The following is a 13,765-nucleotide window of genomic DNA, read 5'->3' as shown; positions in this document are numbered from 1 at the left end:
CTTGACCGCGGTAAACGCAACTTTATTTAGACAATTAAATAGTCCTATGGAACAAGCAAATAATTATACGAATTCATTTCTTAAATATGAGTTGGAAATCTACTTTTCCGTGGTCGGCGAAAACTTTCGTTAAATAGAATAGAATCACGGGTTCTCCACAATAAAGAAAGATTGCTGACTGGCCGAATGGAGCGTCGACTTTCGCCGAATTAGAGAGCTCGATAAAAGGATAAATGATCGGTTTAGCTTTCTATTGGTGTTACGGCCTCGTGGGACTCGCGAGCCAAATCAGCCACCATACAGAAGAAAAAGCAGGCTGTAGGGACGAACGAGGGACATGGTTTTCTACCTCGTCTTCGGTATTCCGCCATTATTGGACTGCTTCAATCTCTACGGTGCCGTTCATTTAGTTCTATTATTTGCTGTAAACAGATTTGCTTGATAGCATTCCCTTCGTCCGTTCGCTTCTTTCACAGTTCGTTTCTTCCGATTCTTCTACGTTCTATCCTTTCTGTTATTGTCTAGCAGCGTCTATCAACTGATTCGACCTCGTAGGGGTATACAGGGTGTTCCAAAAATATTTCTCGCAAGAGACAATTCTTTACAGTATTTTAAACATTTTTCTTAGCGTGTGGATTCTGTGAAGATTCATTAATGAATTATTAATGAAGACCATTGACCAAACACCAGGCACTCTCTATTGGCCATGTCAGAATTTGACCGCTGTACTCCTTCTTCAATTGGCTCGTGGCTTTTCCATAAAAATTTATTAGCTAAGCTGCACAGAACATTTTCGCTACGGAAAAAAATTACTTGAATCGCCTTCTTCAAAAACTTTCAATGTTTCGGGACACCACGTATAAACAAACGGCAACTACATACACTTGAGTACGGACCATTGTTAGAAAAAGTGTTATTACCGATTCGACTTGTCTCTTTGACTTTTGAAAATCGGCAACGCGGTAACTTCCACAAAGCCGGCAATCAGTCTGCTGGCCGAGTCCGTTCCCAACCAGCGGCAGAGATAGTTTTTGCGGGCAAATGGAAGCCGATTTCTGCGCGTTTCAGCAATTAGAATGGCAGCAAGTATCAAAGGCGGGCCCGCGAGAGGAAGACGTGAAATTTCATCGGAAGCCATGCGACGACTACGGGAGGAAATACACGCGGAGCAAAGAGAACGGGAGGGGCGAGGTAGGGGCGGGAAAGGCAGCAATGAGAGCTAGTCGGTCCGAGTTTGCGAGTTCCAAGCCAAGGGGATTGCCGTATATTAAAGTACTTTTCGATTCCCCCTTTCCTTTCCACGCCAATCCGTAGCTCTGGACCGGCGCTCTCCTCCGCTCCCTCCCTCCCTCCCCCCCACCGTGCCCTCCCATCCGTTTTCCTCCTACTTCGCTTTTCTCCGCGTTCTTCCTCCCTCGTCGGTCTCTCGTTGCCATTCGAATCGCGAGTAATCGTAAGTCCCGGCTAAGCCTCCTGCGTATTTTGCACGTGATGGTCCTGCCGGCTCGTTCACGATTCACTACGATAAGCTCGGGTGTTCGTAATAACGATGGTCAGGTTACAGGCATTAATCGTGGTTTCTTCTTTCGTTAACACTGTAATTAACCCGTGTCATTCGCCCTCTTTTTTGTTCTGCCTCTACACAGCTTGCCTGTGCACGCTAAACACTTGTTCTCATCGCCAGAGTTGTTCTATTCAACGCGTATACAGTTCAACAATTTCAGCCGAATAAAAATTCTGTATTTCTGTGCATCTGGTCTTCTCTTATGTTCTGGGTGCTATTTATAATGATATATGCAGCACGCTTTATTAATTATAAATTATAATAAAGACGTACACTAATTTGAGTCCAACAAATTGATAAAGGAAATAAAACAATTTATCTTATCTTATCTTATTCTTAGCAGTTTTATTATGTCGGATGGTAATGTCAAAGTTGATGTGACTTTTGTGACAAGTGCATCAACAGTGCAATGATCACTCTATAGTACTACAATGGAAAAACTCGTTATTATTGCGACAGTGAAAAGGATGATTTTGTTGGCTGAAAATGTATCGAAACGAATTGAAGCTATTAAATGAATAAAAATATTTATTAATTTCTCAATTATATGCTTCACGTGTGCAAAGCTTGAGGGGTAAAGGAAAATTTAATGAAATGATATAAAGCCCGAGCGAAGCAGGCATTTTGAAAAAATCTGCACTCGTGCAGCAACATTCATCGTTGTGGGGTACCTTTTGGTGCCATTAGTCATTAGCGATTCTAAAAGCACCCGGGGTAGAATATTACAGCAGTAGCCGCGGCGGCTTTTACCATACTTTAGCTTTATGCGAGCCTCATTCATCAAAACCCAGAGAGCCGAATGGCTCCTCTGGTACATGGGTTCGCAATGGGTCATATATTCCGGCGTGCTATTTAGGATTTGCGATCTTACGGCATTAGACGTTTCGGAAACCGTCGACAGCCTTCTTTACGATACACTTACGACTCCTACAATTTTTATCATTTTACCGATCGACCTCAAGCTTTATTCTGGAGTTTGATAACACACTGGCAAATTCATGACGACTAGAGAACTAGAGAACCATTCCGCGCAAATATAAAATCTTTATTTCAATCGTGTTTTAATCCAACGATTATTCAATAATAATGACATGGATCGAAGTAGTTCAGATTGAAATATGTCATTAGAACTAAGGTCCTGTTGTCATCCATTTAAAGAAAACATGTGCCTTCAATTACAAATAATTTACTGATCAGATATATGTTTAAATTACTTTTTTACTTAAAAAAGTAAATTGAATATAAAACGAGTCTGTTCAAATATTGTAGATACGCACAATCGTCTCTGTTAGCAAAGTTAGTTCTGCAAACACCATTATACAGAACACATCCATCATCTCCAACACCTCAGTCAGATCAGTATCCAGGGACGTCCAGTATTTCGAGTCGCATAGTGTCATTTTCGGTCGTGTCTCATCGCAGCGTTTTAACCATTGATCTAGGCGCACCGGCGAGAGCCATGGAAAAGGTGAGAAGCTGTCAAGTCTGTCACGTGTCCAATGGACCATACAGGCGACCCATTATCGGCGTGGGGCTCCGGGAGAGAAATAATAAAAATGCCATTAGTGTCTCGACGTCCCAGGACGGTCGAACGATGTGAACGTTCACCCCAGATTTCGGGCGATATATCTCATCCCCTTCGACCACTTTAACGTCTTTGTCACGGACTCTCCCACTTGACGAGGTTAATCCTTCTTTCTGGCCTTCGGGCTTCTTTCTCGGTTTCCTCCTCGGTCCAGCGGCTTGCTTCGGACGACCTTAAAATCCGTTCACGAGCTGGAACGAAAATAATTGCATCGTGATTCTTCCGCTTTTTCTTTCGACTCCCGCAGCCCACTCCTTTCTTTCGCCCTCTGTCCCGGTCGCTCGCGTCTCTCTTGGTACCTCAACCTCGCTCCCTCCAGCTCCCTTCTTCCTCCGGCCACGACCGAGAGGGCATAAATCCTTCGGGATCGTCGCCGAAAATAAGATAAAATCTCGCAGCGCGGTGGCTCGGCCGGGAAGAGGAAGGAAAAAAGGCAAATTCCCGAATAAACACATCCGCGGCTCTTTATGGTGGCACTTTGCGGAGTCCACCCCCTCTGACTCGGCGGTCTGTGTACCGTGCGCATTATTAACTCAACCACCGGAAAATGTCAACGCCGCCCGGCTCCTTATCTCCTTGCTTTTCTTTATTCTAACACCGAACAACCGTCCCGCTTGCATCGCTCCGCGCTTCCCTTAGGCGGGGCTCGTGTCGCCTTTATCTTCGCCGCTCCTGTATTTCATCATGTCCGAGATGCGAGTTCCTTAACTCTTTCCCTTCAAACCTTCAACAAGTTGAAATTTAACAATTTACTTCTCAGGTAATTTATTCAGTGTAGCAAATGTTCAAATGTTCAATCTGTGAGAAAATTAAAACCTTTAACCTCTTAGGCACGGCTGGATTTTGCGCAAATAAAGTCTTTCATAACTAAACTACCATTTGTCCTAATATACATTTTTTTTTTCTATAGCTATATATAGTATTAATTACATATATTCTTTTCTGAGTGTAATGTATGTGCGCACTTTCACTTTAATCGTTTACTTTAATAATTAATAAAACAATTGAGTAAAGCACACAACATTCACGTAAGCCACTATAGTGGCGCGCCGTGCCTAAGAGGTTAATCTGTACCAACTTTATTTTATTAAGTAGTGTTTCTATTTAATTTATTTTTGAATACTATTTTATTTGATACTGTTGCAAGTTTATAGAATTCTAGAATTATGGAAATCTATCCTGTTAAACACAAATATCTATAGAATTGTTGTATGTTTAGTTCCTGGACAATATTGCAGATCATTATAGAAACTTCGCAAAGGGGAAAGAGTCTTCTACAAGCTAGAAATAAATAACAGATGTAATTTTTTAGTCATTACTCCGTCCAACTGAAATATTTACCTGGTCAATATTACTGCAGGAATCTCGTAAGGACATTATTAGCGCCGCTGTGGTCAGATTCACTTCTCAGAGCGCGGAGGATCTAGAATTAATCTCTACTGTCCTATCGGGGACCATCAGAGTGGGGGACGGCCATTCGAATGCGCAACGGCAATCCCATGAGCGTTTCAGCTTCCTCGGAGGTGGCTCGGAGGGCGAGGGAACGACCCGGGATCGGATTTCCAAACGTTTTAATCGCCGTTTTTCTTTTTCATCCCCGCCTCGATCCCTCAATTTTCCCTGTTCCTCCCCCCGCCTCTCACCCCCCTCGGCCCCCGAGACCTAGAGTCCTTTTCCAGAAAGGAGTTATCGTCGAAGGAGAAGCTACAGGCAGCGGCGTCGGCCTGCTCTCCTGAAAAGGGGCTGGAGACGCCCGGCGGGGTTAAAACGACCCCCGCAGCCGAGGCTGAAGTCTGAAAGATAAGGTACCCCTCTCTTCTCTCTCTCGGCCTCCTAGATTATGGAATGGCACTTTAATTACACTAATGGGAGAACCAAATGTTAATTACAATTCGAAGTCTAAAAGAGAGACGACTCCCGGCGCTGAAAGACAGAGGAAGACAGCCGGAGGAGAGGCAGGGAGGAAAGATAGGCGGGGAACAGGGCCACGGGGGCGAGGATCCGACCAGATGAGATTTGCCTGCGTAAGAGGGTTTCCGTGATTAGTATTATTTAATTAAAAATGCCCAGTCTCATTATGGTCACCTCTCATAAAGACCAACCTTCGCTGCGTGGCAAGTCGCCTGCAAATTGGATTACTGTTACGAGCTCGCAAAAACCGTCGCTTGGAATCGCTGCAGTCTTCCGTCCTCCACCTTGCATTCTTCCTCTGCGATTGCTAGATTTATCCCATTTAATCTCCGGATGAAGTTTTATAGTCTATGAATGTGAAGCAGCAAATGAATCACTTAAGAATGAAGACACAATCCGTGACAGATGAAAATAAATACACTCCTCAGATTGTCGCACACCTCGCTGGATTTTGCTTCGTGCATGCCTTGCATCATACTGCTACACATTAATAAAATGATTCATCCTGTCTCGAATCCAAAAGATATGCAGGTTTCAAAAGTAAAACAGTAGTTGAACTCGAATGATCAATTGTTGAAACTCTCCTAGCAAATGTCTTCTGTAACAGTTCTTCTGTAACAATCGATCGGTTCACTTTGGTGTACAAAAGTTATAACATCAAGGTACAGATACCGTATTATTTAATTCATTTCAACTGCTAAAACGTGGCCCGTAAAACGCTGATTATCCTCTAAGCATCCACGCAGACCAGGTGTTATGGTATTAATTCCATCGATTCCTGACGATGAAACGATAACCGCAATCTGAAAGCTGAAGACGACGCCTCTCTTTAAACTGATCACCGTACCGCGGTGGATTGATCCGCATAGCGGTGCAGGGGCGTCAGAGATCTTTCGTTTCGGGAGTCTCGGCCAGGCGACAAGGACCACACGGGCAGCCACGACGCCGTGGTATCGACGCCGCTCCAGGACGGCAGCAGCACAGCAGCCGGGTTTCAATTTAAAGTTGGACGAGCGTGTCGGGATTTCAATGTACAAAATGCGTATGCTAAACTTTTCGCACCCCTCGGTGGCCACCACCCTCGCCCGCTCTCCTATCGCCTTCGTCGTCAGAGTTCCGACACCGGGGGCCCTTGACGCACGGACCGACGCCGGACAACGTCCCGACGTTGAAAAATCAGCAAGTCTGATGCGCCGCCAAGTAGAAAGGGTGCACAAGTAGAACATTGCTCGTCAGAGTAAGCCTGGCTCGCGGGACAAATGTCCCGTGAGCACTTTGAAGTCGCCCGGGCCTCTCCCCCTCCGAAGGACAAATTACTTTTTTGAGGCAGCAACGAGGCCTTCGCACCCTTAACGTCCAGCTCACCCTTACGTCCTCTAATAATTGCAGCCTGCGATCGAAGGTGATGCATATCAATGGATAGGCTCCGATGGCGGACATGCGAAGGAACTTTCTAATGGGTTTCCGGCCTGCGTTCTTTTCTGTGGCCCCTGATAAATAAATTGCAGCGTGACTAGACGATGTAATCACTCGGGAATTACTGATCAGATATACGCTCGTATATTTAACATTTCTTCAGACTTTTCTGTATTATTCTCAAAAGTGACTGATGTAGATATGTTCTACTTCGAACAGTTGAACATCCTAGTAGACTGAAATCAAATGGAAATTTCAAAAATATATCCGCAGATTGAATATCAGGCTAGAGTCTGTATATCGGAGTACACAGTAGGATTATTAATGGTAAAGAATGGAAGAAAGACAATTATGTTGAAAAAGTCTCTGATCAAGATGCAGCTACCATAAGGCAGCTATATAAATGTTAAGATTGAAGAATAAAACAGTTATAGCTAGTGGCAGAAAGTTGGAAAAGTATTCATCGAATCAGAGACCAGCAAAGAAATATCCATTTCATCTCGATTAAGAGAGTACCGTTTAGTATAGTAAACGCGATTTACCTTCACGAATTTCTCCAAACATTAATAAATGAAACCTCGATGGAGGTGTTCTCGTTCCAAGGGTGAAGCAGCTCAAGATGCAGCAGGGAAGGAAGGGATCTCGAAATAAGAGACCGGGAAAGACTTTCATTTTCCATTCTGGCGAGCTAGGTTCGACGGAAATTTAAGTTCGACAATGTGGGGAGCGGGGGAGTAAGATTCACGGAGAACGACTGGAAAATGAGATAGGAAAAAGTGGAACGAAGAGGATGTTTCGGCGTCCAGGCGATCGCGGATGGGTGAGAAGTTTCGCCCCGGGAGTTGGATTACCGCGTGGCTTCGGTCGGATTTGAAAATCGTGGGGTTCCCGAGGACGAGGACGCGACGCGACGGGATACTGCCACGCCGGAGAGATGCCGGAGCGTGATTGATTTTGCATACGACACGGATTGGACAGGTTTGAGAAATTGGACTGGCTTTCTGGCTGGTTTGGCCTCTCTCGCTCTCTTTTCCCTCCTCGGCCCTCCCAATGTGGCCTCTCCGATGCTTCTTTCTATATCGCGAAGTGCTATAGTCGCCTGGACGTTATATCGGCGCGTATGCGCGTACATACACGCGTGGAACACATATACGTACTTGTATCTGTACGCCGCGAGACGAAGAAGGGTTCCCTCTCGTATCTCTTGCAGGGAACGTCGAAGGGGATTGGCCTCGAACGAGCGATTTGTGCGATCTTCGAGGACGTATTTATGAGCGTTCCAGGCCCGCTTCTTCTTCCTCCACTCTCATATTGCGTTCACTGGCCCGGAGACACGCGCCGGCTGAGTTATGGTGTGCAATGTGCAACGTTCACTCCTTACGCGACATAATTCGCACGCGACACTGTCGCAGTACGATTTATCCCAATATCTTCGACATTCGAACCCTGTGACATAAATGCATTTAGAGATGAAATCGATTTTGTACATTCCTAGAGCTGATACATTCGTCTTCCTGGGATGTATGTCTTAATTTCACGAACTTTGTGGAACACGAACAATGCTTGTGTTCGAGATGCATTGGATTTTGGTATATACTTATCTATTCCACATTAACAATCAGAGTTTTATTCGTAAGCCAACAAATCATCTTTCGTAAATACTGACCTTTTTAGAGATAAAAGAAATTGGTTAGAATATGTTTTACACTAAATGTTGCTTCAAACTTGCATTTGTATAACAGTTATTTCACAGTTTTCATAATCAACTATCCTGTTTGAATCATCGCTCCTTATTTACAATTTTCTTTCTAAATTGAACGAAATTTTCTTGAAGAAAGAAAACGCCGCGTAACTGCAACGCATGAGCACGCAAACCCAGGGAAAATCTCGAGAAAGCTGTTGGACCATCCAGGGCCGCTCGTCTGGCGTTATCCGCCGACGTCGGAGTGGATAACAAGTCGAACGATTTATTCTAAACCTTTATCCGGGGCCCCCTCGAAATTTATGAAAGAAGACGCCCGTTTAACCGACTCGCTCAGTCATCCCTCACGATGGTGGTGAAGCCACCCTTCCCTCGGCTGTCTTCCCCGCTGGTTCTATCTTCGTTCATGCCGAGCCTCTCTCTCCACTTCTCTACCCCTGCTCGACTCTGTCCTTCTCTCTCTGTACTGTGCTCACATGTCAGCCCTTTATTTTATACCAAGACGAGGCCGTCCGAGCTGGTCCTAATATTAAAGGGGATGGTTCACCCTTAGCGCGTGATCGGGATACCGAAATTCTCCGATCGGACGCGCGGTAGGGTTGTTCCTTATTGGAGAACAGAACGAAAGTTGAGTGGCGATGCCTCGGAAGGGAGGATGAGGATGATGCTCACCCCGTTTCGCAATCTTTTTGGCCCTGTGATACGTGGTCCGTATAGGATACAGCGATACTGTCGTCGCTTAATTAATATGAAGCCTGGATAACGATACACAATTTCAACATTATTTAAAAACATTTTAGCAACTATTTAAAGAGGATCAATTAACTGTTGCAATTTCTTTGTTAGGTGTGTAAATTATACTATATATGTTCGATTTTCTTTACATTTTGTTTTAGCACAACACATTTATAACACTATTTTTATCTACTCGTCATTCAGAAATGGCAATATTTTGTGTTATGACCAATGTATTCGTTAAAAGCAATTAAATGATTAAATTTCACTTGTTAAAATTTATTTAGAAGTTATAGTTCCTATATAGTCATCGGAAATACTTCAAATGAAAGATACGTAGACCTACGTAGCTCAATGATTCTTTTATAAAATTGATCACTATAAAAAAAATTCTTCAGCATACAATTAATTTTAATAGAAGTAGATTCATACTCAATTTTCCAATCCGTTTCGTTTCTTCGATTCTAATCTAACTGCGTTTCTGAAAATACTTAAACTAAGCCAACCTTATTACAGTTGAAATAAATAAATTTTCCCACTGTAATGCAGTAAACTATATATGGAAGCCTAACGTTTTCTGTTTCTGTTTTTCCAGCTGTATCTGAGCAAATCCCGGCAGAGTTGCTTTTCAAGCGGCCTGCAGCACAGTCTCACAGGAACAGTCAGTCCAACAGCGCGTCAACAAGGTAAGTTTCTGCTCGCCAACTTTTTCCACCCTTTCTCCAATGACCTTCGTCCCCGCCGAATATCTTCGGCTGCTCGTCGGGCAGCGAACGCGGGTTTCTGGCCGCGTTTGAAAAGATTCATCCCCCCGCCACGCATAGAGTCGTTTCCTTGCTGTTTTCTCGTTTCTCCGAGTTCGGTACGCTCGCAAGCACAACAGCCGTTTAACGTTCTAACGGCGGATACGAATATTTGCTTCATACGCGCGCTGAACAGCCCAGTTTTAGTGGAAATGCGAGCAACGCCGTGAAAGTTTCAGCGATTTCGTGCGCACCCGGTTGGAATAAATATTTGATGGCGAAATAGAAGCCAATAGCTGTGGACTCTCGCAATTTCAACCGCGATATTAATTTTGGTACCGCTCGAAATCTCGCGAGTTTGCTTCGAGCGATAGCTACTGATAATATGATTATTATGCTCAGTATGTGGATCTCCAGGTGCATTTTCGTGTTTTAATTTTGGTAGAGAAATATTCGTCAGAATGAACAAAGACAAGGTGGTTTTGAAAATTGAGAAGGATCGTATCAAACATGCACGATGAGTTTTCATTTAATAATATATTACCCCTGAAATGAATATTAATTGCAAATTAGCTATACCTTACGGAAAAGTCTTCGCATCATTCAGCCGCGTTTTACTAAAGCTTTAGGGTATACACAAAGAACAAAACGTATCTTTGAGTTGAAAAGTACATATTTATGTCAAAACAAGATGAAATGAAAGTTTACAGAAATGAAATAATTATGTTTGAAAAGTGTTTATTTGATCGATGTATTTACAAAAATTTGTACAAGCGACCAAGTGCAAAAACATTGGTAAAATGTGGTTTCGAATATGAAGGATCGAAGAACAGGACATTAAAAAAGATTTGACGAACCTTGGCCACAGGAAATCGCGTCCATGTATTTTTTTCATTTTCATCGATCGGAAGGATTTCCACGGAACCGGTGGTGGTTCGTCTGCGACGACGGCGAGCGAGGTTCGTGGGGACGGGAAAGCCGCCGAGGAGCAACCCGGGCATCATGCATAACCCCACGTCGGTCTCGCATAAATATTCTAATAACTTCGGAAACTAATATGATTGCAACCAGCAGGAATAACGTCCCGCTCGGACTGGGCACCGGGGATGTATGCGTGGAATACGAAATACGAACCACGAAAACGATTCTCCTCGACTGACCGTGGATCGTCGCGAGGGTGAAACCGATCTTTCCTGATGACAATGGTTATAATAATCGTGGCATCCCCGCCGACAGGACGATAGCTATGGTCGAGCACGAAACGCCAAAGACTACGGGGGACCGATTACAGACGCAACAATCGCGATCGCTCCGAAGTTCATCAATTTCCAGGGCGAACTTGCAATCCGAAGCTCGGCTATCGATATACAATCGAAATAAAAAGGTATCCGACGAACGAACCGGGTACGCTCGAAACTCCGAGACTATCGATCTCGCGTGGGGATTCGAGGAGCCGGACGAAAATTCATTCATTCGAGGGATTCCAGTTCGAAAATTAATTTCAATCCGTACTTGAGCCACCAGCTTGAGCCTTTCTCCCGTCTCTCTCTTTTGCTCTCTCTCTCTCTCACTCTCTCTCTCTCTTTCCTCGTCTGCCTGGTCAAACAACCGCGTATACAAGCGCAGTTGGAAAAGCGAGCAGCGCGCTCGAGTACTGGAAACAAAAGGCCGACGTTTCAATTAGGTCCCTTATTAGTTAGCGATAATAGGGCCAGCGGCGGTCGAACGTTAAAGCTGGGGCTTTCCAGTGCTTAACCGTTGGCTGCGTTAGGTCCGCCAGGGTTGTTTGCGTGGATCCAGCTCTTACGATATTAAGGGCTGACTAGGCATTCACCGGTAACGCCATCGAACGAACGCCCCTGTTCGCCACCACCCCCCAGGTTCACGATGTTTAGGAACCGGCCCTCTAACCTCCTCGAGGATTCGACCGGGTCCTGACCGGACCGACCGGGACAGGAAGGAGCCGAGGAGACTCCTTGCATCCACCGGACCTTTCGGCCCTCGTCCACACCCCACGGCCACCCACCCTCGAAAAGGGTCGATTGATTTTCTCGCGGCGCGGCGTCGCGGCGGGATATAACACGAGCTCGTGATAACGGAGTTTGTGCCACGGCGAGGGAAACGGAAGAGGGTTAGCAGAGCGAAACGCTCGAACTAGGAGGAATTTGTCGCGAGAAACCGGTCGCAGCAGTCGCCTGCGGCCAGCCGCAACGATCCTCCGTCGTTCTAGCCATTGTACGCTACCGCACGCTACAGGGGGACCCCGAACGCTATCGTCGAGACCCTTCGAAACTAACTTCGGTCGGCCGAAACTGCGCCCGATTTCCTCGCCGCGAAACGGTCCGCGCGGTTAACAAGGAGGCACGCGATGCACATCCACCATCGATTCCGGCCCGAAAACTCTTCGGCTTCGTGTCCTGCCCGCGGATCCGACCTATTACGCGGTGGCTGGCCTTGGGAATCAATTGCAATACCGTTCTTGGCATCATTGTTTCGGGATGTGTAGAGAAAAAGGGACTGAAAGTAGGTGTGGACGTATCTTGATTCATTGTGTTGCGTATATTAGTCATCCTTTTCGTTATACGGATCTTTAGAATATGATTTACGAAAATGAATTTCATCTTGAAGTAATTTTAGATAGGGTGTAGAAATTCTCCTAAATTTATACTATAATATATATTATAATGTATTAATATTAATACATTGTAATATATATATACTATAATATAGTAATCTAAGATCGACTGATACGAGAATCAATTACGACACTGCTTTCAGCATCTTCGTTTTTGGAATATGCAGCAGACAGGTGCTGAATGTTGGAGGACGTCCTTTGATAGAACATTAATTTGTTATACTGCAAAGTTTAGTCATTCACGATCACAATAACATTTTCTCCTTACATAGATTCTCAGAAAATTACTTATGGAAACGGATACTTCTATGAAGATCGCGGGGCAAATGACGGGTAGACATTTTAGATTATGGTTGCTCTTATGTGAACAATTTTGTGGCGTTTTATAATAACAAAATTTACCATTTAAATTAGTCAAAAATTTAGAATGACATCATATATAAATATCATCAATATCCAGATATTCATATTCCAAAGATTAATTCGCTTAGCCAGAATTCATCTGTCTTCCTATTCTATTAGTAAAAATAATGAAGAGTAATTCCAACTGAATTACCGAATACAAAGTCCACTTTGTATAAAACAGTTTAACAAGAACAAAGCATGAAATGCTCAATTTCAGGAGAACCGTTGGGGTGGTTATTGCTGCAAGGTTCTTTCCAACTGTGCAGAGGAGAATCGGTTTTGGTGTAAATGCGGAGTGGCGGGTTCATGGTGTCGGAGGACACCGAGGAGGATAGGGGAACGGTGGAGTGGTAGCGACATCTTGTATTGTCAGATCCCAACGCGACAAATTCATAATTGCGTTAATGCGGGTACGGCGAGGGTTCTTGCCGCAACCACCGCAAGGCGCGCTATGGCGTCTTGCGGCTGTAAGAGAGATAGGGACCAGGACGGAGAGGACCGCCGGCGAACGTAGAAGAGAAAATGGACGAGGATGAGAGAGAGAGGGAGGGAGAGAGAGATAAAGGAGACTAAGGAGAGGGCGACGGTAGGGAGGAACGAAGGGAAAGGGAAGTCCCTACTGGTACGGGCTCGTTAATCTTCCAAGGATTACGCCAGGAGGAAGTATCGCCATTGTGCAAGGTGCTCCTCTTCTGGTCGATAATTATTAATTAAATTGACCTAACGGACCACTTCGCGATTTATCGATTTATCGGCAGCCTCTCGGACTGTGCCGATACTGCGGCAGCCCTCTCCGGAAAATATTCGGTGACGTCTTAAAATCAAAATCTGGAACTTGCATACATTTTTCCAGCGTTTTTGGACTAAGTGTATTAACTACAGGAACAGATATTCAAGTAACAAAAATCGATTTTGATGATGGAAGAAATAATTAGCTATCGTCTACATTGAAAAATAAAAGAACAACCGTTGCATTTGCGAGCCGAAAACGCATTTTTTGAGACGTTTTAAGAAAGATGTTGATAAATGTTTACAATAGCGTCTTACCTAGAGATCTTTGTCAGCGATA

General features: G+C 44.5%; 1 protein-coding gene across 5 annotated transcripts in view; it reads left to right on the top strand.

Moving 5' to 3' along the window:
* The window catches only part of LOC144476010 (uncharacterized), a 396,477-nt gene that overhangs the window by 228,400 nt on the left and 154,312 nt on the right, over nt 1-13,765 (top strand). For all 5 annotated transcript variants that reach the window (XM_078192512.1, XM_078192510.1, XM_078192511.1 and 2 more), the window contains one exon: nt 9,509-9,599. In XM_078192512.1, the coding sequence (XP_078048638.1) occupies nt 9,509-9,599 (91 nt within the window). The remainder of the gene's footprint in view (nt 1-9,508; nt 9,600-13,765) is intronic.

This window comes from Augochlora pura, chromosome 10 (assembly GCF_028453695.1).
Source record: "Augochlora pura isolate Apur16 chromosome 10, APUR_v2.2.1, whole genome shotgun sequence".
Classification (NCBI taxonomy): domain Eukaryota; kingdom Metazoa; phylum Arthropoda; class Insecta; order Hymenoptera; family Halictidae; genus Augochlora; species Augochlora pura.
This window is presented reverse-complemented; position numbering and strand designations above follow the sequence as displayed.